This window comes from Takifugu flavidus, chromosome 18, assembly GCF_003711565.1.
Source record: "Takifugu flavidus isolate HTHZ2018 chromosome 18, ASM371156v2, whole genome shotgun sequence".
Classification (NCBI taxonomy): Eukaryota; Metazoa; Chordata; class Actinopteri; order Tetraodontiformes; family Tetraodontidae; genus Takifugu; species Takifugu flavidus.
Window position 1 is genome coordinate 10,432,803 of NC_079537.1, and position 23,620 is coordinate 10,456,422.

At 44.3% G+C, this 23,620-nt stretch overlaps 3 protein-coding genes across 6 annotated transcripts in view; all 3 read left to right on the top strand.

Annotated features, from left to right (window-relative positions):
- Positions 1-9,192, top strand: part of plcl5 (phospholipase C like 5) — a 37,836-nt gene extending 28,644 nt beyond the window's left edge. For all 3 annotated transcript variants that reach the window (XM_057014269.1, XM_057014270.1, XM_057014271.1), the window contains 3 exons: positions 148-223; positions 4,260-4,369; positions 7,516-9,192. In XM_057014269.1, coding sequence (XP_056870249.1) covers positions 148-223; positions 4,260-4,369; positions 7,516-7,974 — 645 coding nt within the window. In that variant the 3' untranslated portion in view covers positions 7,975-9,192. The remainder of the gene's footprint in view (positions 1-147; positions 224-4,259; positions 4,370-7,515) is intronic.
- A 208-nt stretch (positions 9,193-9,400) lies between these two features.
- On the top strand, positions 9,401-11,423 carry hcrt (hypocretin (orexin) neuropeptide precursor). The gene is made up of 2 exons (XM_057014297.1): positions 9,401-9,972; positions 10,370-11,423. The coding sequence occupies exons 1-2, from the start codon at positions 9,724-9,726 to the stop codon at positions 10,718-10,720; spliced, it is 600 nt and encodes a 199-aa protein (XP_056870277.1). The 5' UTR covers positions 9,401-9,723; the 3' UTR covers positions 10,721-11,423.
- A 1,100-nt stretch (positions 11,424-12,523) lies between these two features.
- Positions 12,524-23,269, top strand: kcnh4a (potassium voltage-gated channel, subfamily H (eag-related), member 4a). Of its 2 annotated transcripts, XM_057014273.1 has the most exons (16): positions 12,525-12,975; positions 14,568-14,801; positions 14,922-15,053; positions 15,161-15,291; positions 15,715-15,967; positions 16,486-16,643; positions 17,132-17,339; positions 17,690-17,884; positions 17,966-18,165; positions 19,613-19,862; positions 19,926-20,140; positions 20,241-20,279; positions 20,574-20,932; positions 21,001-21,074; positions 21,213-21,289; positions 21,489-23,269. In XM_057014273.1, the coding sequence occupies exons 1-16, from the start codon at positions 12,900-12,902 to the stop codon at positions 22,440-22,442; spliced, it is 3,555 nt and encodes a 1,184-aa protein (XP_056870253.1). In that variant the 5' UTR covers positions 12,525-12,899; the 3' UTR covers positions 22,443-23,269. The 2 variants fall into 2 exon arrangements, with proteins under 2 accessions (XP_056870252.1, XP_056870253.1); XM_057014272.1 differs by having other exon boundaries at positions 12,524-12,975; positions 19,613-20,140.
- The last annotated feature ends 351 nt before the right edge of the window (positions 23,270-23,620 follow it).

Here is a 23,620-nt window from a genome sequence, read left to right on the forward strand (position 1 = left end):
ACTGGGGAATTAAATCCACTTGAAATTGTAAAATCGGACCCCAGGCAGCGTTTCAGAGTGCAGTAGGTCTCCTCTGCTGGAATGTTCTTAGTTGTTTTTTTTACCCAGGTGGGATGCATTTAAACATCTGTATTCTTCACTTTCTAGATGATCCAAACCAGCAGAACACTGATCGAGTCAGCTGATGTCATCTACTCCAAGCTCACACAAGCCCAGCGAGCAGGTTTGTGGGAAACACCTCCTTAGATGGAATAACAGCATTCACTTCTGATGAACAAACATGATTTATAACAGTAGATATGCTGAGGTCAGCGCCAAAGAACACGGTGTTGCTATCATTATTTTAGTCCCACCTCACGCAGCTAGTTGCGTTGCTCTCCTTATCTTTGCAACATCCAGTCTTTGCTGGCGATGGAACACAACATCATCAGTGAGTCACTGTTGAATTGTCTTCATGTCAGTGGGCAAGATAAAAAAAAAGAAGCTGCCAGTCATTCTAACAAAAGATTATATGAATAAGGATAGAGGTTGAGTGGGACTGAACACTGACATTGAAAGGTTTGGACGGAGCAGAATGAGAGGAGGAGGAGGGACTTTATGTGTTGTTTTTTGAAAAGGAGACTGATGCAATAAGTCTGATTTTTGGGCCCCGCGACTTCTCCTCGCCAGCCTCTTTGCCATTCAACACTAACGATTCCTCATTTTTGCCGCCTTTCAAGCGCGCAGCTCTGCTGAGGAGCTTGTCAGAGAGGAGGAACGCTTTGAACACAGACGTCTCCATCTTACAGCATTTGACCTCCCATTCTAATTCTGTCGACAAGCAAAGACTCATCCAGAACAATTGTGAAACCTTTATATTCAAGACGTACACGGACCTCTATCTGAATGCTACTGGCGTAGGTAAAATCCTGACCTGTGGCTTGATAAGAAGCAGGGGAGAGACCCAGGACCTTCAGGACAATGGGTCACATTGCTGGGGAATGTGCCCAGTTTTCCTCCCTGTTGCCGCAGAGACGCAGACGTTTGCTTCTGGTAGATTTCCCCCCCACCCCCCTGCTGCTCAGCAGCAGTTAGACCTACACAGACACAGCTGCTGCTCGCAGCAGCGCCGGTGGCTGAATACCAGCGCCTGATGATCAGCTTACTGCCGTCAGGTGAAAACTTGTCCCTTCTGGCAGGTTTCACGGGTACCAACAGAAAACCGGCGCCCTTTTTGTGCCGCCCCCCACCCAGCATGCAGACGTAAATCAAGTTCATCTCTCAAATGTCTGAAGCAATAAAAAAACCACACATTACTGCAAACAAATTGAGAATATTGCACCTCTAATTCTGATGTTTCAGGGTTATGTAAGAATGGCACAATGAGAGAGCAGTGGAGCGACAGCCTGAGGGGCCCCAGCTGCATGCCAAACATAGCACTTTCCCTATCACCCTCGTCCATGCCCCCCAGCAGCAACACACATGCCTGCATCCAGAATCCACGCACACACTTCCTGTGAGCGGTCATTCATGCTTCCTGACGTTCACTGCAGCCGCTGGTTGAAAAAAAGAAGGTGCCGTTAAGCTAATTCAGGGCATTTGGTCGGTTAAATGAGCTTTTATAGCTAAAGAAGACAATATGCATGGCACAGCAGTGCAAAGCTGGAAATACATGTTTCCCTTCTTGGATCATATGCAAAGTGGCATTAGCTCATTATTATTCTCGGCTACACAGATCCCTCTTGTCTCTTCTTTTCTCTCACCACTGTCTCCTTTGTCCTGCGTCTCGGCTCACATTTATAATTCCATAAAAAGATGAAAAATCGTGGATGTTAGGACGGAGAACCCACGTTTCCGATGGCATTGGAAGCATGAATGCACCTTTTTATGTGGACTGACAGGCATTGAATTCACCCATCAAAGGCGTCTCATAAGCCACGTCATAATATGAAGATTAACTGTGACAAAAGGAAGGATACAAATGGAATTAGATGTGAAGAATGAGAAACCTTGCCTGGAATTGAAAGTATAGTTTTCTGTGATCGATGTAAAAGCCAAAGGTATAATTTGCGAACCATAAAAAGGCCCTATTAGCAGATGGGACGTGAGGTAAAATGGGATGATGCATTGTGTGTGTGTGTGTGTGTGTGTGTGTGTGTGTGCGTAAGCTTAATTTATGGCCTTTGATTAGACCTGACAGTTTGCCCTACTGAAAGTGTGCTCTGCTCATCAGCTAAATGTAATGTCAAGGCTGTAATCACGCTGATGTGCAGGCTGCTGTCCAATCCCAGACGAGGAAAACGGCCACGTCCGTCCGCAGGCCTTCCTTTTGTTTTAAATGTAAATAGAATTCAGGGCTGGTTGAGCTACTGCGAAGGATGAAAGAAGATCCAGGACAGGTTACGGTTGCTGTGGCTGATAATTGGGAACTGCCCCTCCTCTCCTCCTGTCCAGCGTTCACTTTATGCTCTGTCTTTACTGCAGCTAATCTGTTTAATTTGGATGGTGAAGCTGATGAGTTTATGAGGATGGAGAGGTGCTGGATGATGCCTCCTGGGCACTATTGATGGTAACCATCACACACTCTGGATGCAAGGTCACCAGATAGACAGCCTGGATGGACAGTGCTGCACGTCCAGACGTGTCCACTGTGACGGGGTGTGTTTTTGTGGAGAGTTTGTGCAGTTTTATGTGCATCCATATTGCATATCTTTCTGGATTCCAGCATATTCGTCCTCTGCCTCCCCAGCAAGGCAGGAATGTGTATTTAGCCACGTTCGTATGTTATTTGCTTTTGAAGTTAGTGGTCAGAGGACTTGCTCGGATTTGTGTTGTGTGCATGTGGAGTCTGTCCCCTCCAACCAAACCATTCTGGGTGTAACCACTGCTGCAGTTTCTGCTGCAGCATTCAAATCTGATTTAAATTTAAATGTACTTCTGATTCCAACCTGGTGAAGCAAGACCCAAACAAGTGTTTGCTCATAGAATTCTAAATCTGCCGCCTCTCTGTCAGTGTTTATTTATTCATGTCTCCCGTCTCACCAAGACTCAGACTGACCCGTCTCAATTACAGTGGTAGAATTCCTGCCCGCTACCAAAATCCACGGGACACATGGACATTTCCACCCCTTTTTCTTCTTCTGAATTAGTGTAGTTATTCTTTTCTCAGCTCCTCAAAAGATGGAAAACTCCATTTCCTCTTTAACTCAAGGTGAATAATGAAACACTGATCAGACTGAATGAAGAACCTTTTTACTCATTTCCTGCTTCTTTAGATCACTTTGTACTGAGAACAGCTCTCTCTCCCTCCCTCTCTCTGTCTCTCTGCCTTTCTGTTTTTCTGCCCGTCGTGTTTATTTATTCATTTCACACTGTTTTAATGTGACAGTAAGGGGTCACAGCTGCATGGGGGTGGGGGGTGGGGGTGCTTAATAATTGTGAAATCAGCATTTCTCAGAAGAAAGAAAGCCAGATCTCAGGACTGTCCGACATTAGAGTGTCATCTGTCTACGGATAGATAAGAAACATATTCTACAACGGTTGTCTGTAGTTAATTTTATGCAAATAAAAGATAACTGCTCAGTTTTTGCGGATGTGATGTGATCAAAGGCCACCGATTGTGTGTTCTGTCTGTGTTGCCTGATGTGATTTAAGTGCACTTAATGCAACTTGTGGCAGATTTGCGCAGGTTTGATTGGACGGTTCTGTTGAGAGCGTTCGGATGTTGTGAGTACAGCAGAGCCGCAGCCTAAAATGCTTATTATTATTATTTCTTTTTGTGGTTTTATATAGCAACATGTGCATTTGATGTTTTACAAGCTTTAGTATTTGTCAAAAGGGAATTTCAGTAATATTGCCAAGCAGGATTCTGACAGTGGGTCAGAGGTTTCTGATGCTTCTAGCAAAATTCGATTGGGTTAAAGATTCTGTTGTTGCAGAAACAATCTCCCTGACTTGGGAAAAGAGGGTCTGGTGAATTATAGCCTGCTAAACTTGGCGATGCTTTCACGCAATCAAAGCTGAAGTAACGTAAGGTCACTTGTTAGGAACAGATTGAAAAACACGCTGAGACATTCAGCATTAGAAGGAGCTGGTTCTTAAATCCCAGAGGATTAGCAGCTGTCCTCCAAGCCTAAATGAACCTGAACCTAATTAACTAGGATCTTCAGTTGCACATTTTCAATTGGAAACATTAGCGATGCAGAACATGCACGGCTGTTGTTCTTACTGAGTGATGTTGTGGAGTCAAATTTACTGATTTACACTTCTGTCTGAACCAGGTTTGGACTTCCACGAGGACCTGCACCGGATTGGCGCCAAGGAGGGCCTGAAGGGGCGTAAACTTCAAAAGGCCATGGAGAGCTATGCTTGGAACATCACTGTCCTCAAGGTCAGTGGAACTCCTTGTTGCTTTCAGTCTACCTTTACTTCACCTCTGAGATCGCTAACGTTCCATCAGGAATCCCTGGGCCTGCTGTAGAGATTAACATTGTTGAGTTAAGAAAGCTCGCTGGTCTAATTGTATTTGCCTCTAATCCCTAAATCTCTTGATTAGTTCTTGTAGATTCCACATTCTGCCTCTTATATATGCTCATAGAGCTCAGGCAAAGCATGACAGGAATGTTCAAACTCTTGCAGGTTCATATTCCTTTTATTGAGCTTCCAGGACCTGCAGTAAAGATGATGCTTAGCGAAATGCATCATTGACTCTGAAACCAGGAGATAAGATCGCCCCATGTATGAACACATTCACTGATAAAACATTACCTGCACCCACACCTTCGCTAAATATAAACAGCGTGGTCCAGGAAATGTTCCTCCTGGTTCTGGAATCCTTTAGCACTGAGCAGAAAGGTTCCGCTTTGATTCACTTTATTTCTTTCTCTGCCTCCAAGGTTGTGTGACAGGAATGTTAAGATCAGAGTGGTTCCCCTGTTATTTTCAATAAATGAAAGAGTTTATTTCTCAGATATTATGAATTAGTCATTTTTGGAAAGTCATAAAAAAAGATGAAAATACCACCACTCAGAATCCTTGAAAATCAGTCCCAGGTTGAACATTTAGTCGTAATAACTGATTATAAACCATAATCATAACAATGCTAAAGCAGATTACATTAAAAAAAAATAACTTAAAGTTAGAGGGATTCAAAACTGCTTCTTCTGAAGCAGCAGCTGCTCGCGATAAACTGCATTTATCCTTTTTAAGATTTATTGCTTTGTTAAGAATTAGGAACTGCTTTTGTTTAAGTAGCTCAACAGATGGACCATCAGTCCTAATCTCTACCTCAAGCTCTCCTGCTCGTTCTCTTCAAACACAAATTTCACAATACCATCCTCAGCTTTCTTACTTCCATGGACATTCCCAACGTGCGAGCGTTTGAACTCTTCCTCTTATTTACCTGCTGCTTGTTTGCTGGTCCAGATATTTCACTTTCTGAGTTTAGGTGGTTGGCAGGCTGTGAGAAAGAGTGTCAAGGAGTCGTGTCTTCTCTCCGTTTTTCACTCCGCATGAGAAGGAATAAAAAAGAAAAATCAATGAGACAGAAATAGAGACGGGGTCCAGCATCTTGTTGCAAATTTAAGAAGCCGAAGAACCTCCGCATCCACCCAGTAAACTTGTTTAAGAGGAGTTATTATGTAACTGGTGGAGCTCGGATTTTTACTCTCGCCGGCCTCTTTTGTGTTGGCAGCAGTAATAAATGTAATGAAATAATATGAATGCTGGCGGGAGGGACTTTGAAAATAAGGAATAGATTAGGTCAAAGGAAGTGAGGACGGAGTCTTGGGATTTTTCTGAGGCCCCTGAAGACCACAGAGTTGAACGTACACGAGCACAAGAACTGTCGTGATTTGACTCTGGCTGTACAGAACAGGCTTATTTTATGCCTAGTGAGTCACAACTTACATAATTTCTTCGTTTTTTTTCCCCCAAACATGACTTATTCATGCTCGTGGCCTGTGTGCTGGAACCACTCAGGTAGACAGCTACTCACAGTATATTAAAATCACTTTTAAGGGGATTGTTGGGCTTTTTTGCATACAGTTGGTCAGATAGCCAATGCTGAAACGTGGGAGAACTTACTCTTTTCACTTCACTCTCTTGACTTTACACGGAGGCCTTGTCTCAGGGATGCTAACCGACACTGTCTATCCAAGTGCTGACATGAAGTGTAGTTTATGTTGCCAGAATGTGGTCTTCATAGTCCGTTTTACTGGTGTTAGCACCTCACATACACAGAAATCACCTCTAGTTTGGTAAGCTTTTTTTCTGTTTTGCACATGGTCGAGACATCTGACCCAGGCAGGCAGCCATGGCAACGGCCCAGATTATCATGGCTGGCCTGTAAAGCAGGATGCCCACTCTGACCACTTCCTCTTCATATGGCATGGTTTCTCTCAGTGGTTCTCCTAAATACAGAGCAGAAGTGGAGTATAACATTATCACCACACGGCTGAATATTTCTGTACCTCAGGGGCGCCGGCAGACAGTCTGTCACCTGCTTTATACCGCCCCCTCTTGATCATTGTGGGTAAATGCACCAAGGAAAACAACTGCTACGTCTTTAGTTTTACTGAAATGCTTGTTTGTGCAGTCTGTCATATATTATGATTATATACACACAATAATCAGAAATGCAACATTTTTATTTCTAAAGCAATGCTGGTCACAACACCTTTAAGGTCACCTGAATCTGAACCACATTCATTCCATTTTTTGTCTTGTTCTTATGTTATTTTTTTTACCTTCTATTCTTACTTGCGTGCAGCGCTTTACTCCAGCCATGGCTGTTTTTAAAGCCCTTTATAAATAAAGATGATGATGAATCTGAATCTAACAGCAGAGGAGAAGAAGGTATTCACTGCATTTGGGAAACAGAACACTGGCTACCATAGCGACAGCAAAGCAATGGAAATGAAGCAGATGACAGACGGTTTTTACTATGTCAATCTGGTTTCTCCTGTTGAAATAATCCAGGGTAACACTTGGACTGCACTTGCTCTGATGTTCTGCTGTTAGGTTGACTTAGAGATTCCCACTTTTTTCTTGCCAGCAATGAAAGTGAGCCGCTACTGAAAAGACTTATGTTGAGTGTGGTACAATTATTTCATGTCCTGACAAGTCAGTTTGTGACTGATGCTCACCACAGACTGACCAAAACAATAATAATACAACAAGAAGACTAGAAAAAGGCACAAGGTATAGTATATGTAGTCTATAGCAGCAGTAATCCAGGGTTTACGCGACATAGTAGGTTACTGCTTGATTTTGATCTTTGGAAGGTCAAAGGTCAAAAGTCCTTCGGAACCCAGAACACAGCCAAAGGTAATCAGCCCTTCCTTGGCCCATTGTCAACGTTTCCCAGCAGTCATATAACATCCTTGGGGTAATTAAAGGGCACTGCACCTGGAAAGTAGCCTTTCATTAAAGTCAAAGCAGAAAGGAGGCAGCTCTGCTTTTTTATTCTATTTTTTTTAGTCTTGTATGGATTTGTCGGTGTTTTGCTGACGGTCGCTGCTCTTTCCTGACTCTCAGGGCCAAGCGGACCTGCTGAAGCACGCTAAGAGCGAGGCACTGGACACACTGCGTCAGATCCACTGTGCAGCTCAGTCCTGCGGTCTCAGTAAGAATGAAGCGGCTTCCCCACAGGAGCAACACCATCCTCAGCAGCAGCCCCAGCAGCTCCAGCAGCTCCCGCAGCTCCAGATTCAGCAACAGTCTACGGCTAAGGCACTGTCACAGCCCACCTCGCTGTACCTGGTTCAACCACAGACTACACCTCAGGCTTATACCCTTCCTCTTCCTCAGCAACATCCTCTGTTACCAGCTCACACTCTGGTTCAGACTGTTCTAAAACCACCAGCGTATTCTCACCCACCACCCCTGCCCCAGGGTCCGTTACCACCCCAAGGGTCACAGCAGAGGGCAGCGGGTCCTTTGGACGTCATCCCCCAGAGAGAGGTGGCCAGTGACAATCCTCCAGGATCCTGCTGACCCGCAGCCTGTGCCCACAGAGAATACTGCCCCGAGAGAGACGCGGAGAGGCGGAGGGAAGAGGAGGGTGTGGGAGGAGACCAGCAGGTGAAGGAGGTGGAGGAACTGGCTGAGAGAATTAGAGAGATGATGACTTTGAGGAAGGCGCGTCGAACGAGAAGTGAGACACAAGTCTGAGCTGAAAGAACCCCGACTTCATCTCCGCAAAGACGATTACTTTTCTTTGAAAGCTAATCTTCCATCTAAGCTAGAAAGTTTAGGTGCGCTCGCTCTGTCGCGTTGACCATGTTCTACAGTTGGATCAGACGCACCGTGGCTCTCTCTGGGCAGTGCTAGCTAGCTACATGCCTCACCGCCATGTCCTCTGGCTCTGTGGGTACAGGCTTTACCTCATAGTGGTGTTTTCCCTCACACATTTGCCTTTTCATTTCCAGAAACCCTGTTTTCCAGCTCCGATTTTTGTCCGTTTACACTCTCCTTGCGCACACGGCGGAGCGCTGACCTTTGCTCACTGAAGGACGCTCTTTTCAAGTTAGGTGTGCGAAGCAGAGTAGCTCAAGTGGACCGAGTGCTGCAGTCACAAATGAACATTTCAGCACAAACCTGGGAGATGTAGGGCTAAAAGTGAAAAACAAGTTGCTCTTACCTAAAGTCACTCAGATGTTCTCCTTGCACTCAGAATGGTGATGAAACCAAGCACCACACATCTTGCAGGACTTCAGTTCATCAGCATTCCCGGGCCCTCCTGCAGGGTTTTGATGTCTCCACAGGGGCCACAGTGTGTGATGTTATGTAAGTTAGTTTGTTTGGACCCCAGTTTGGAGCTCCTCCATTGCCATAAATGGCACACTTACAATATTTGGCCCTGAGGTCACCAGGAACATGGTACTATTGTCAGTAATGTAACAAATCAATGAATTTAGATGTAAACTGTATATAAAATGTATGAAAGGACGACATATTGCTCAAATAATTCTGTCGCAGTAATGCAGTCACAGGCATAGATGATTGACATGATAATTGCTGTTAGTTCTATCAACCTAACGCTCTTTTTTAACATCGGTTCTATGTAAACACACTCGATTTAAAACCCGTCAGTGTGAACGGAGGATTACAGGTTGACGCCATGACATGATGCAAGACGAGAACGCCGCAAACTGAATGTGGATTCTGTACAAGTTCCTTTACGTGGCACATTAAAAGTGGCTTTGTTGTTTATTCCGTCTGCTCTCCTTCATTTCGCCTCAGCATTTTCTCGGCCGGTCGGTTCTGGTGTGTTTGGATGCCGACCCGTGGGTGACGTCGGTGTTGCTGTGGTCAATTAGAGCATGTTGAACGCAGCTTTCCAACTAAATCCGAGCCGGTCAATAAAGGTTTCCAGGAGCCGAATCGATCTGCCCCACCCTCTTTATCAAAAATGGCACCTCTGCCTGAAAGTTTGGAGCGTTGCACTCGACCGTGCTCACGTCATCGCAGAGCCGGCTGGGAAACCAGCACAATGCGCTTCTGCATCTATCTGCATGGCATCTTTTGTCTGAATCCGGGCCATAGCGCCTAATTATCCCAACTTTCAAACGCGCTTGTTATTGAAAATGAGAAGAGTTTTTATATTTATGATTTTAGAGTCATAGGACACGGCTAATTCCGTCCATCCCAGCTCGTTATGCTGGAATGTCTTCTCAATCCTTTTACATGCTTCCACAATAGAATACCTGCAGATCATCAAAGATCCAGAGAGAAGCCTAGGAGATGATCTGCTACAGCAGGCTAATTAATGGCAGTAAGCAGCACATCAATCCTTCAAATGAGCAAAAGGTGAGACAAGAGCGTCAGCGCGCTCTGTCATGTTTGTGGTTGTCCAGAATGACGTCCATGAGGCTGACCATCGCACAACAATATAAAAGACACTTGTTCCAAAAGGAGGATCAGAAGGCACCGAACCAGAAGATGACGTGGTTCCCCACCAACATCCAGAAAGGCACGAGGATGTCCGACAGGGTAAGACCAATCAAACTTAGGGTCGTAATAATACGGGACGTATTTATTCAGCTTGTACACTTGATTTGTGGCTCTTTATTGGCAATGAAATGATTAAAGTAGGAATTTAGCCTGATGTTTTGTCCATGTTTGTCGCAGTAACGAATCCCAACACAAGGGCAGTTTTTATTAATTGAGTAGAATTTACTGTTTATATTTATATATGAAGTTGTTTATATGCTTGGAACCTTTGCTTGTGTCTTCTGTGCACTCCATAGCTAAGTTTTCTATCCATTAATGCTAAGTTCAGCCACCTCCATCACCAGTAAAGCAGATACAGAAGGAAATGACATGTTTGATCCACCCCCCACCCCCGCCAGATCATGTCTGTTAATGTTCCATCTCTTTGGTCCAGCAGAAGGTCCCGGTGCTGCTTTTCTTGTTGCTGCTGTCTCAGCTGGCCTGTGATGCTCACAGCGTGTCTGAATGCTGCCGACAACCGCCGCACTCCTGTCGACTCTACGTGCTGCTGTGCCGCTCCGGGGGCATGACGCTGGGGGGGCCGCTGACCGGAGATGCGGCCGCTGGCATCCTCACGCTGGGCAAACGCAAAGAAGAGGGGGGGCGCTTTCAGAGCCGACTCCACCAGCTTCTCCATGGATCCAGGAGCCAGGCGGCCGGGATCCTGACGATGGGGAAGAGGACTGAGGAGGAGGCTGGAGAGCCGTTCATGGACTGGACTTCCAGCACAACATCCCCGCCTGTTTAACAGCTGCATGCCTGATGCTGTAGGCTTCCCTGGACTGTTATCATGTTGGTACCCAGAATGTATAGTTACTCATTTATTGTACATGTCAGTTAATTGGCTGTGACACCATCAAGTTATGTAACAATGTAAATACAACACACACACACAAAATCACAAAATCTGGCATGTGTTGAATGATCAAAAAGGCACATTTTAAATTTATGCTGCGTAAAATCGACATTGATTTGGTAAAAGCTGCAGAGACCAGATGGCAAATAGACTTGAGATATTGGACAAAGTCTATGTCTGACACAGCTCTAACTAGGTTTGTGTTTCTCTCCTGTTCTTTTTGTGGCGTGATCTTTGCGTGTCACGTTTATCCATTAACACTCTTCCTGCAAGAGGAGACTCGCTGTGTCAAGTGTTGAGAACCTTCCTGGCAAAATGAGAACAAAGGCAGTTCTCTGCTAACATAGTCCCTTTTACACAATTTCAACAAATTGTCTCTTGGAACTGGATTTTTCGCAGGAAGGTTGCGCTTTCATCACATTTAATGAGAACTGAACCAGCATCTGGTCAACCTGCACCGACGCCAGTGTGAGGATCCGTGCAGCTGTAGCTCTTTATTTACTGACTCAATAAGATCACAAACTGGAGCAAAATCTCTTCTGCAGTAGTTGCGGTTGTTTACCAGAAAAAGGATCATAAACACTTTATGAGAGCAGACTTGTGTCGTTGTTTTATTGTTCCTTTAGTAAAATAAAAAGAAAAAAACATTTTAAAAACTGGTTACATAAAAACTCCACATTTGTCACAGATGTAGTCGTATTAGGTAGCTCCTGCTATAACACTATACGTATTATATGTAATGTTTATATTTATTAATAAACCAGCGCTGCATGAAAATATAGATAGATAGATAGATAGATAGATAGATAGATAGATAGATAGATAGATTGATTGATTGATTGATTGATTGATTGATTGATTGATTGATTGATTGATAGATAGAACATCCAGCTGTGAGGGTGCCAACGAACCAGAAGATGGCGCTGATGTCATAAAGGAAGCGTGAAGGACTCTTAAAGCTCTTCTTCCCTCCATCCAGTCACTGGCTGCTGTGATTTCCTGCAGTCATAAGTGGCAGCTCGGATGTCTGTTAAAATCTGGCTGCATCAGGGTTGAATGCTGAAATGTTTGTCATATTGTGGGAAGAGATTGTGTTATTTCCTTATTTAGTATCATTTTCTTCCCATCTTACATATTTTTATGGATGTTTGCGGCGAAGAACCGCTCTGTGTGAGTGATTCATTCACACAGGCTTTAATGTATCAATTAGCCACAGAAAACTTATTTTTATTATAAATCAATAGGTACATAAAATTAGGGTACATAAAATGTTTAACAATCAAAGAAAAAGTACAAAGAGTAACGTTGACCATGAACAGAAATGATGCTTTTCTAGCCTTTTGGTTTTCATGTAGCGTTCATGTGTCATTTATGTGATGATCCAATTTAATTTAACGTTTAAAAATGTGTGAAAGAAGGTGCACAGACATGCCTCCAGTGAGACCAGTAGGAGTTTTAATTGTGACCTCTGACCTCTCTTAAAAGAAATATCACCCTTTCTTTCTGTCACAACATTCTTTTATCGCACAACTGCGACCAAAATGGATCCTCAGCAGCCAACAGATGGTGAGACTCTTTTCTTTTTTCCCTTCTGACACTCTGTCCGGTGTCTTTTGCAGGTATCTGTATGAACAATGAACATCTAAAAAGTAGAAACAATGTAAGGGAGGATGTATGCTCCGATAGAGCGAGAAAGGAGGCGAGAGAGAGAGGGAGAGATGGCTGATAAATGCACACAGAAAGAGGGATGGTGCACGCATTTGAATGGAGGGAGAGGAGGGAGCGAGGCAGGCGAGTGCGAGGTGGCAGCGAACACGTGCAGCTGAGGCTGAGGGACTGAACGCTGAGAGCAGCTCCTTCCTCACTGACACTGTAGATTTGGACTTCATGGGAATGAACAGCTGATAGTTCTTGTGGGGGGAGGGGGGGTGGGGATTGACAGAAGGAATATCTGCCTGCATCAGAACATTGTGGAACAGTTAGACGGACAGTGAAGCTCACCCTCTCCTCCAGGTTCTCCGTGGAAAGAAAGAAATCCAATAAGAGCGCGCATCCATCCATACAATCCAAGATGCCGGTGATGAAGGGCCTCCTCGCGCCACAAAACACCTTTTTGGACGCCATCGTGAACCATTTCGATGGCACCCGTGAGTATCTTTCACAGGACAGCAAATGCAAATGTTTGTTTTGAATGACCTTTTTAATCGTCCATCCATCCATCCATCCATCCATCCATCCTCTACCGCTTATCCGGGGTCAGGTCGCGGGGGCAGCAACCTAAGAAGAGAAGCCCAGACTTCCCTTCCCTTTTTAATCGTAGTTATTGTAACAGGACGTGGGGAAGCCGTTTTGCTGCTCAGATATTCACATGGTTACATTTAAAATGATGTAAGTGAGGCCATCACCTCTGAAAGGACAAGTCCACCCTGCCGAAGCTTTTCAAAGTTTCGTCTTGGGCTTTTTGTGACCCACTTACTGTAAAACTGAGCAGCAAATAACAATACAGATAGGAGCGAATGGTGCATTCACACTGAGGAGCCACCTGTTGAGCCTCTTCTTTCCCCCATTTTATAGAATTATTTTCTTTTTAAAAAGCATCTTTCCATCAATTTGATATTTACTGACTTAAATTGACAGGCTTGCCTAAGAATGGCTGCATTATTTAAGAAGATTTAAAGGAGTTTTGAATTTATATAAAATTAAAATATGCAAAGCAAATAAAATGAAATTTACACTTGGTGAAACAGAACTCCAAAAAACGCTGCTTAAATCTCAATTAAAGGACTCCTGAAGTCCGAAAAAAGACATAAATGTTCTTCTCACCTTTCACATGATGTCTCTCAAAGTAAAATCATAGACAGAAATATACAATTGTTTGTTGAGGTTTGTGTCTTTAAGTGCAGATTTCAGGATATTTTCTGAAAGAATCCACATACCTCTGATCACGACGCAGTTCTAATCACGGACATTGTGTCTTAGAAACCTTCCAGTTGCAAATTGCTATGGCAACACAAGATTTTTCAACAATGTAATGAAAAATCTCTGCAGGAGGACTTCCTGGACGCAGATGTATGTTCTTTCCTTGGCGGTGCTCTTTGGAGGTCTCTTCCTTGCCTAAAACCTCCCTGTAGCTGAACCACAGAAGAGTTCATTTATAAAGGTCTACATGACCAGTGCTCACGGCCTTTTGTCGGCTTTCAGTCTGGAACAAATATGATGGGTTCAGGATGTAATATGGATCAGGTTGCACCCGTCTAGATGCACCGGTGGCCGTGCAGGTGTTCACAGTCCTGTTTGCAGGCAAACAAAGATTTCCATGTGAAATTTGATCTAATGACAGTTCATCAGCGTACAGAGAGAATGATGATGCCTCCGAATGACGATTTTAATCATTCGCGGGTTTGTTTGTCTCTTCAATTGCTTTTTTTTTTTAATTGCAGCTTCATGAATATTTCCTTCTGATTTGCTGCCTACATCTCAGTTCACAGCAAACTTCGCCCGCATTAAAATGGATATTCTTAATTATAATAAGAATCGAACAAAAACATTGCCTTGTGCTAATTTTCTTAGCTTGAATAATGAATGAAATTCAGGTCCCTGTTTTAAAATCCTAATAAGATTTTGTTATTAAAAAGGGCAGATAGAGAGTCTTCTTTAATAGCAGCATTAGTGTGTAATATCTCCGGAGGGTGACAGCAGCATAGCTCTCTAACGCTGCCTCCGTCTCCCGCTCACGCAGACAGTAATTTCCTTCTGGGAAACGCTCAGGGCCGCAATGGCTACCCCATCGTCTACTGTTCGGATGGCTTCTGTGAGTTGACCGGCTTTGTGCGGACCGAGGTGATGCAGAGGATGTGCACCTGCACCTTCCTCCATGGGGACGAGACCAGTGAGATTGTCGTCCAGCAGTTGGACAAAGCTCTGGAGGGTCAGCAGGAGTACCAGGGGGAGATCTGCTTCTACAGGAAAAACGGTGAGGACCTTGTCTTCATACCGAAACACACAGTTCTCACATTGTGTTTGTCTTTCTCACCATTGTTATTGGTTGACTGCGCAAGTCAAAGGTTTATGAACTGTATGATTGATTTTACAGGAAATCGATTCTGGTGTCTTCTGGATATTGTGCCAATTAAAAATGAGAATGGCGAGGTCGTGTTCTTCCTCTTGTCCTTTAAAGACCTCAGTGACACCTACAGAAAAAAACATCCATACAGCCAAGAAGACGGTGAGGAGCTGCTTCACATCTTTCTTTAGAGACTGTCAACGTCCAACTGTGGTTTCCGTTAGCATGGCGGGGTAATACGGTTGAACACTGGTGATTTATGCTGACAGACATGCTGGAGGACGCGGACCAGAACAACAGAAACAATCGGCACATTTCCAAATCCCGAGAGAGGGGGGGGACCCTTCTGCAACAAATGAGCAGCGTGCTTACGAGGAGTCGCCAGAGGAAGCTGACCGACGTGAGTGCACGCAGCCGTTTCAGACAAGGCCAAAGGACGGGGAACTTTGAAATGATCTTTACATGTTAATATTCAGGCACACGCCCCAAAAGCACCAATACAACAACTGGTTTTACCTGATGAATTTTGCTGATCTTTCATCCACTCACAGATCCAGAGCCATTCAGCCTATTATGGTGATGGATGATTATGAACAGGCTTATTGTGTCCGTTCAGTGTTTCATGCTGATGTAATTACATCATAAGTACAGTTTCAGTGTGTCAGAAAATTCAGTCCTATTTTGCCAAAGGATTTAGTGTGCATAAAGGTTCAAAGACACTTTTTTTTGGGTTAATGAGCTTCTTTCCTCCAGCTGTGTTGATTCAACACTATAGCACTGGGATGTCACTCGAGTAGAGTCAAATCATTGTTCTGTCTTTCAGAGCGTGTTTCAGAAGCCGTCCCTGCCCGAGTACAAGGTGGCAGCAGTGAGGAAGTCACGTTTCATCCTGCTGCACTACAGCATCTTCAAGGCGGCGTGGGACTGGCTAATTCTGCTGGCCACCTTTTACGTGGCCGTGGCCGTGCCTTACGACATCTGCTTTGTCAGTCACGCCGAAGGCAGCCACTATCACTCACTAGTCAGTCACAGCACCATAGGCAGCGACATCGCAGTGGAGATGCTCTTCATAATCGGTAGGACTCCTTTCCCCTTCAAACTACGACATAGTTTCATCCAGAGAAGGGACTTTAGAAAAATTGTCTGGCATCTCTCTTCAGAAAGAAGACCATTCTCTTTGATAATTGGTAGTTTGCACCACTGTAATTTTAAAGTAGCATCTCCTACCCGGATTGCACACCAGCTGACCTTTATGTTGAAGCCCAACGAGCAGCTTATGTAGCAGCAACAATGTTCTATTTAAATTAAGAACAAAAACGTTCTCCAGTGCAGCTGCTGTTTCCCTGGCAATAGCCGACAGACAAGTCAACCTCCTACCTTTCTTCACCCACGCAGCGGTTCTCTGATGCCCCAGGTTAGCGATCATAATTAGACTTTTCTGATTTCATCCTGCTTTAGCTTCGATGGCTGCGTGATAACTCAGCGGACGTCAGGTGTCAAGTGTTAAAACGCTGGGAGCAAAAGGAAGGTCCTCACCCAGAACATGGGGTTGTTTTTAAAGTAAAAATGTTTTTATTTCATGACTCCTTTTCAGATATTATCCTGAATTTCCGCACCACCTATGTGAGCCAGTCCGGTCAGGTGGTCTACGACACGCGCTCCATATGCCTCCATTACTGCACTACGTGGTTCTTTGTGGATCTGATTGCGGCGTTGCCCTTTGACCTTCTTTACGCCTTCAACATCACAGTGGTAAGGATTTTTTTAACCACAGCACGCCACCGGTTTAAAACTTTCCTCTTCCTTTAAGAGTCCCAACTCCTTTTTGTAGCATTATTCCTCTAACTCACTGGCCCGGAAAAGATTGTTGTTACATCCAACCACTTCACTGAGCGTCATTGTCGTCTCTCGGGCCTCAGTTCTATCCCCCAGTTACACACTGGCACTTGTCTAATGCACAGAGACATCTCACAAACTGCCACTTTACTTTCGTGAAATGACTCTTGTTAACAAACTTCTCCATCACGCTTGTGAAAACAGAGTCCTTCAGACAGACAGAGAGAAGTTCAGCAGGGAAAACTGGATATGGCCCAAATGAAATTACGCTTTTGAACTCTTTAATTCCAGGAGTGAAATAATAGTCCTGCAGTTATACAGAGTTACGTGATTAAAAAGTACATACAGAATTACGTGATAAAAAAGAACAGAGGGCCATTGAGATTTTTACTCTCTCTGCCCAGACATCGCTGGTCCACTTGCTGAAAACAGTTCGGCTGCTGCGTCTCCTGCGCCTGCTGCAGAAGCTGGACCGCTACTCCCAGTACAGCGCCGTGGTTCTGACGCTGCTCATGTCTGCCTTCGCTCTGCTGGCTCACTGGATGGCCTGTGTCTGGTATGTCATCGGACGCACGGAGATAGAGAGCAGCGACCCCGTTACCTGGGACATCGGTAAGTGTATCAAACTGAGGTGTGGACCTTTCTCCCGCTCTCATTACATTTCGTAAGATGCTTTCTTTGAGAGTCTCGGGCATACAACCCCAATAGGCCAGGCATGCCTGGATGCATTAGCGTCGTTTCTAACTCAAGCTTGTCATCCAGAATAACTCAGAGACAATTACCATTATATCACCAGCAATGAATTATATAATTCCCTGTTATGTACCCGTCCCATCACTATCCAAAGGGGAAAGGGTCATATGTTGAATGTGACTCAAGCTATGGCGAAAAAGCCACAAAAGGCTGCATTTTGCAGTCACCTTTGTCACTCTGACACAAATGCCATATGACCTTACCCCCAGGGTGGCTTCAGGAGTTGGGGAAGCGTCTTGAGACACCTTACATCAACAGGACCATGGGTGGGCCCTCAGTACCCAGCGCCTACATCGCCTCCCTCTACTTCACCCTCAGCAGCCTCACCAGCGTCGGCTTTGGCAACGTGTGTGCCAACACGGATGCAGAAAAAATCTTCTCCATCTGCGTTATGCTCATGGGTGGTGAGTAGAAGAACATGTCAGGATTTTTTTTTTTTTAAAAAAAGGAAAAGTCATGATGCCGCTCCGCTCTGCTGCTTCCAGCCCTGATGCATGCAGTGGTCTTCGGCAATGTCACAGCCATCATCCAGCGCATGTATTCCAGACGCTCCCAGTACCACACTCGGATGAAGGATCTCAAGGACTTCACCCGTGTGCATCGGCTGCCTCAGCAGCTAAAGCAGAGGATGCTGGAGTATTTTCAGGCCACCTGGTCAGTCAACAATGGCATCAATGCTAATGAAGTGAGTGAAATTATCAGCAACCTCACAGCTGAGTCAGGAGGTGAGGGTCTTTAGATACGAATAGAAGGATCTTTTCTTATTTTATGCAAGTGAAAACTACAATGAATGAGTTGTAAGCTGTATGAAATCCAGTCCTCAAAGGTTGCAGACGAGCCAGGTTTTCATCCCTACCAGGCAGAAAGCACTTCCTCTAAGGAGCATGGACTCCCAGGTCAAAGTCTACTGGGTAGGACAGAAAACCTGGCCCGTCTGAGGTCCTCAAGGACTGGATATGGGCTCTCCTCTACTGTATAGGCTGAAATTTTTACCTGAAAGATTGAGCACGTGCGACATTCTTAATTCAGAAATTTCACTGTAAGACTGGAGTTGCCAACAAATCTCTGGAACATTATTCTATTTCCTTAAACAGAGGGTGCCTTGTTACAGAGAGAACATCATCTTGCAGAAGTCCAGCCCAATTGCAAGAGTAGGAGCTGAAAAAGAAAGCAGCAATTAACACCTTTCAAGTCACCAGCTCCAGATAATGAATTCAGTGCTGGAGGTAGCAGATACAGCTGCTGGTGCCTGTAAACGTGTTGGCTTTTACACCCGCTTTTAGCTCGGCACCTCATGTGACTGCATCGACCTCACGTTTGCTTTCTAATCCTCTTTTCAGTAGAAAATTCAATGCAGTGTGGAAATATTACTTTAATAAAGTGATAGCGTGCTCTTGTTTGGTCTTAGTGGATTTTTCTCCAGGGCCTCAGTTTCCCCACTCAATTCAAACACATTTTCTGGTTGGTTGGGTGGTTGGAGACTCTGAGTCTAGTTTCTTTTTATTCCTGCCTGTTAGGGCTCATCTTAATGCTTCTGAATGATTCATTTAATGCAACACTCCCATCATCGCTGGAGCTTTGAATGTATTTTCTTCCGATTTCCACAGGTGACCGAGATTTAATTTTGAGATACAGTAGGTGGCATGTACGAAGCCGTCTCCAGTCCAGATTTCATGCATCATTGACATGAATCGAGCAGCTTCGGTAGACAAGATGTTTGTGTGTTTGCCTTATCTTGTGACCCTGTTGATTTCATGGAGTCATTTGATTTTAGTGAACCTTTGAAATAGAGACAAAAGCCTTACAGTGTTAAATATCAAAATCATACCAATGCAGCAGCCTGCAGTTAAATGATCAAACATTAGCCCTCCACATGAGCTCTGTCTTCGGTATTTCAACAAAGCGCCCAACAGAAAAGGCTCTTTGAAAGCAACAGTATGAGGACTGTTGCTTTTTTTTTGCTCTTAAACTGTGTGTATTTATGCTTTACGGGTGCTTGTGCATCATAACACAGTGTGACAGCACCTCCTCAATAAATGGTGCCGGGAAGCACGTGTGTGCTCCCTAAACAGTGAGGGATGATGACGCAGAGGGAAAAGTCCGGAGTCACTGCGGTCAATCTCTTTTTTTAGTTGCTGCACGACTTCCCGGATGAACTGCGAGCCGACATCGCTTTGCACCTGAACAAAGACATCCTGCAGCTGCCTGTGTTTGAGCACGCCGGCCGAGGGTGTCTGCGCTCCCTCTCCCTCCACGTCAAGACCTCCTTTTGCGCACCCGGAGAATATCTCCTACGCCACGGAGACGCACTCCAGGCCAATTATTTTGTCTGCTCAGGTTCCCTGGAGGTCCTGAAAGATGGCACGGTGCAAGCAATTCTGGGTCAGTATGCAACAGCAACAGTCAGCCGCTCATCAGCTCGGAGTAACTTAAAATTCTCCACAGGAAAGGGGGACCTCATCGGGGCTGACCTCCCAGAATATGAGCAGGTGATCAAGATCAATGCAGATGTAAAGGCTCTAACCTACTGCGACTTGCAGTACATCAGCGTCAAGGCTTTGAGGGAGGTCCTTGAGCTCTACCCAGAGTATGGCAGCCGTTTCAGCGCTGACATCCACCACAACCTCACCTACAACCTGAGAGAGGGCTGCGATGCTGATGTAAGAGATTTATCATCATTTCTGGGCCCTGAACTTTCCATTTACTTTTTTTTTTTAACACATACTGACAATTTATGATGCCCGCATGTTTGACCTGTAGGGAATGACAAAGTTCCAGTTATCTTCCAGGAAAACTCAGGTAATTTTTCTGATTTAGTTATTTTGATACATTTGTTTGCATGACGTGATAGCTAATTTAATTTTGTTTCAATTTTGCCATGTCATGCTACACCCAAGCAGAACTTACTGGATGCTGATTACATGCTTTATCTAACTGTGCGTTGGCACATTACGAGTCAAATAAATAACATCTAATCATGTCGGTTAAATTCAAATTATAATTTTTTAAGGCTGAAGGATTCTGTGAAAGATTTAATCTAACTGAAACCTTATATTAGTCTTTCATATAGATTTCCATCCGTTTTCCCTTTAGGGCCATGCTTGTCTGGACCACAAGCTGCCCTATATTATTAAGGAGGATGAGGAAGAGCTCACAGAAGCCAAAACACCTTCTCTGCAGAGGCCGATCCCCCTGTTTATTGGAACAGGAAGTCCTGTTCAGCGGCCCTGCGTCAGCCCCCCGTCAGAAGATAAGCTGTGCCACATCGATGCCCTTGGCCTCCGCCGATCACCTGCTCCAGGCCGGAGTCCCTCTGCTCAACCATTCTCCAGTGAGGAACTCTCTCCACCCTCTTTAGCCAGATTACACCGCGCTGCGGGTTCAAATAAGCGGCCCACCAATCTACTCATGCCTTCAGGACCTTGTGTTAGTCCGCTGGACCTGAGCCCCAGGTGAGCTTCACATGAGCGTAAGTCCTGATTCTGGGCCTGTTTAGCATCGTTATTTTCTGTCTCTGCAGGGTTGTAGATGGAATTGAGGACAATGGACACACTTTTCAATTCAACGTAGAAAGGAGCGACACAAAGCCCTCAGGTAAAGTCTCTAAAAGGTGGATGCTCATTCTGAAATGTGAAACTTTGAAATAACAACAATTCCCACAATTCCACATATTTGGGATTAGGCTGCTAAAGGATCGGTGTCAGATACGATGTATTCATCTCTTTTTCTCAGACCAGTTTCAAGTGAGCTCCAAAATGCTGGTGGAGACAGAGGAAGTCAGACAGAACATCAGCAAACTGAATAAAGAGGTAGGTCCATATCGAACACAGATTGCTGAAAGAATTCTTAGAAGATGGACTTACAGCAGTAAAGCAGGAAAATATTGCTTTTATAATGTGAATTTTATAGACTTACAGCATCGGTTCTTTAGTCCTGGCATTTTGCTATGCAGATGTTGCTTAAAAGTTACTAATCATTGACGCAATAACCTTTCCATTTCCCTTCCAGGTGTGCAGCTTGAACCAGGAAGTGTCCAATCTGGCCAAGAGGATACACGACATAATGCACTTCGTACCTCCTCATCTGATCATGCGGCATCATGGCCCACCCGTATCTTCATATTCCTATGGCATACCAGTGGCCCCTAGTCCCAGTGTGACTGCTTCCAGTAACCGGCAGTCTCAAACCCCTGGACATGTCAGCCCAAGGCTGCACCTCCATCAGGAAGCAATCAGCCACCCTGCCAGAAATGTGTGGGGCTGCAGCGGGTTGTCTTCCCAGAGAATAAGTCCAATAGTGATGCACTCGTCCAGCCCCGTCTCATCGTGTTTACATCCCTGCCGCTCTAACAGAGAGGGTTCCACGGGCCACACCTTAAGGAGTCCGTGCAGAACGTTCCAACTCTCCAGACCTACTCCCAACTCTCCCAGTATGATGCACCAAGCCCAGGAAGGACTCCTGGTCATCAACTCTGGCTTTGGCAGTGTCCCAGTGATAGGTCCGAACACAAAGGTGGTCTACAATACCTCCTTTCCTACGAGTATTTCTCACACTCTGGGGCCCTCATTTAATTCGACCTGGTCTCATCCACCCAGTATGCAAATCAACTTTGAACACCCACATAATCAGCTCAGCTCCCAGATGCCCAACCGTTCCCCGGTTATTACCCCTGGAGCATCGCAGTATCAGATGACCTTCAGTTCTCTCACGCATTCAGGAGGTCACTCTTCAATGTGCTTTGGGCACAACCAGAGCCAACAGGGCTCCACCGTTGGCCCCAGGCAAAAGGGTCCAGTAGGATCCAGTCCGATCCATCAAACACAGGACTTTGCAAGTTCTCAGATGGAAAAAGTTCCGGACAGAGACTTTGGTTCATCATTGCGTAAAGAGAAAACAAACCAACAGATCACTGCAGAGCAAGATTCTTTCTTCGATCTGGAAGGAAATCAAACCTCACAGTAATTACATCAGTTTCCTTGAGTGTTTGTAGACCCTCTAACGGCTATCTCTTACTTTAGTAAACCATTGAATCGTGACTGTAAAGTAAAATATTCTATAATATATGGAAATGCTCAAACCATATAATAATAATAATAATAATAATAATAATAATAATAATAATAATAATAATAATAATAAACATAGTTATGTTGTTAGTTATATTTTTACAATTTAAGGGTTAATTCCAGATCTGAAACCATTCAGAAACCATTAAACCATTAATTGACACGCACACGCGCAGGTAACCTAAGACCCCCAGGAATGTTTTAAGTAATATTGCAGCGCCACACCGTGGTGAAAGCAGGAACAACATCAAACGGACAGATGCGCCACGGGTTTGAAGAAATTTGTCTTTTATTTCCATCATTTCTGCCTCGTTAAATCGGAGGTAATGCATTTGAAAGCATTCGGAACTATGCAGTAGATTTAAATGAACCCATGAATCTTAGCTGAATCGTTCCCAACTTCATCTCCTTTATGGATCATCAAACAAACCAAAGTCTATTAATATTGGATTTATTTTTTTAAACGAGTTAAAAAAAAAACCTTTACTGACAAGAAAAGGTGTTCTCAACGGTGTTATTGTCACAGTTTGTGTAACAAATTCATTCTAATTTACATGTAGTTGTTGAGTAACAGATATAATGGGTTTATATGTCAGGTAAAGACTCATAGCGTTAATTAGGCTTTTCTCATTCACGTCATTATGTTATGCATGTTCACGCATGTGTCTATGGAACCCTATGCCAGTAAAAAATGACTAATGAATAAACTCTGTTAAAAGCTCAGCTTAAGTTTGATCTGTTCATCTAAAAGATATCTATGCAGAATAAGGAAGGACAAACATACTATATAATATCTAAAGTTTAACTAGACAAAAAATAAAGTTTTCTTACTCTATGATATGGTATGATGAGTGCTCGAAAAGGTCCTATGGGAGTGTCTGATAACCACGATAGTGTTGAGTCCAGACAAGGTCTCTAAAAGTAACATTTAACATTTAATGAGACCCAAATGGAAATAAAAATAAAAATAAAAAAATTCAAAGACCCGAACCTGCCGCGTCTCATAGTTAAATGTATTGGATTTAGTGGATACTTGTGTGGCAGAGCCCATGCCAATGGAATTCAGTTTTTTTC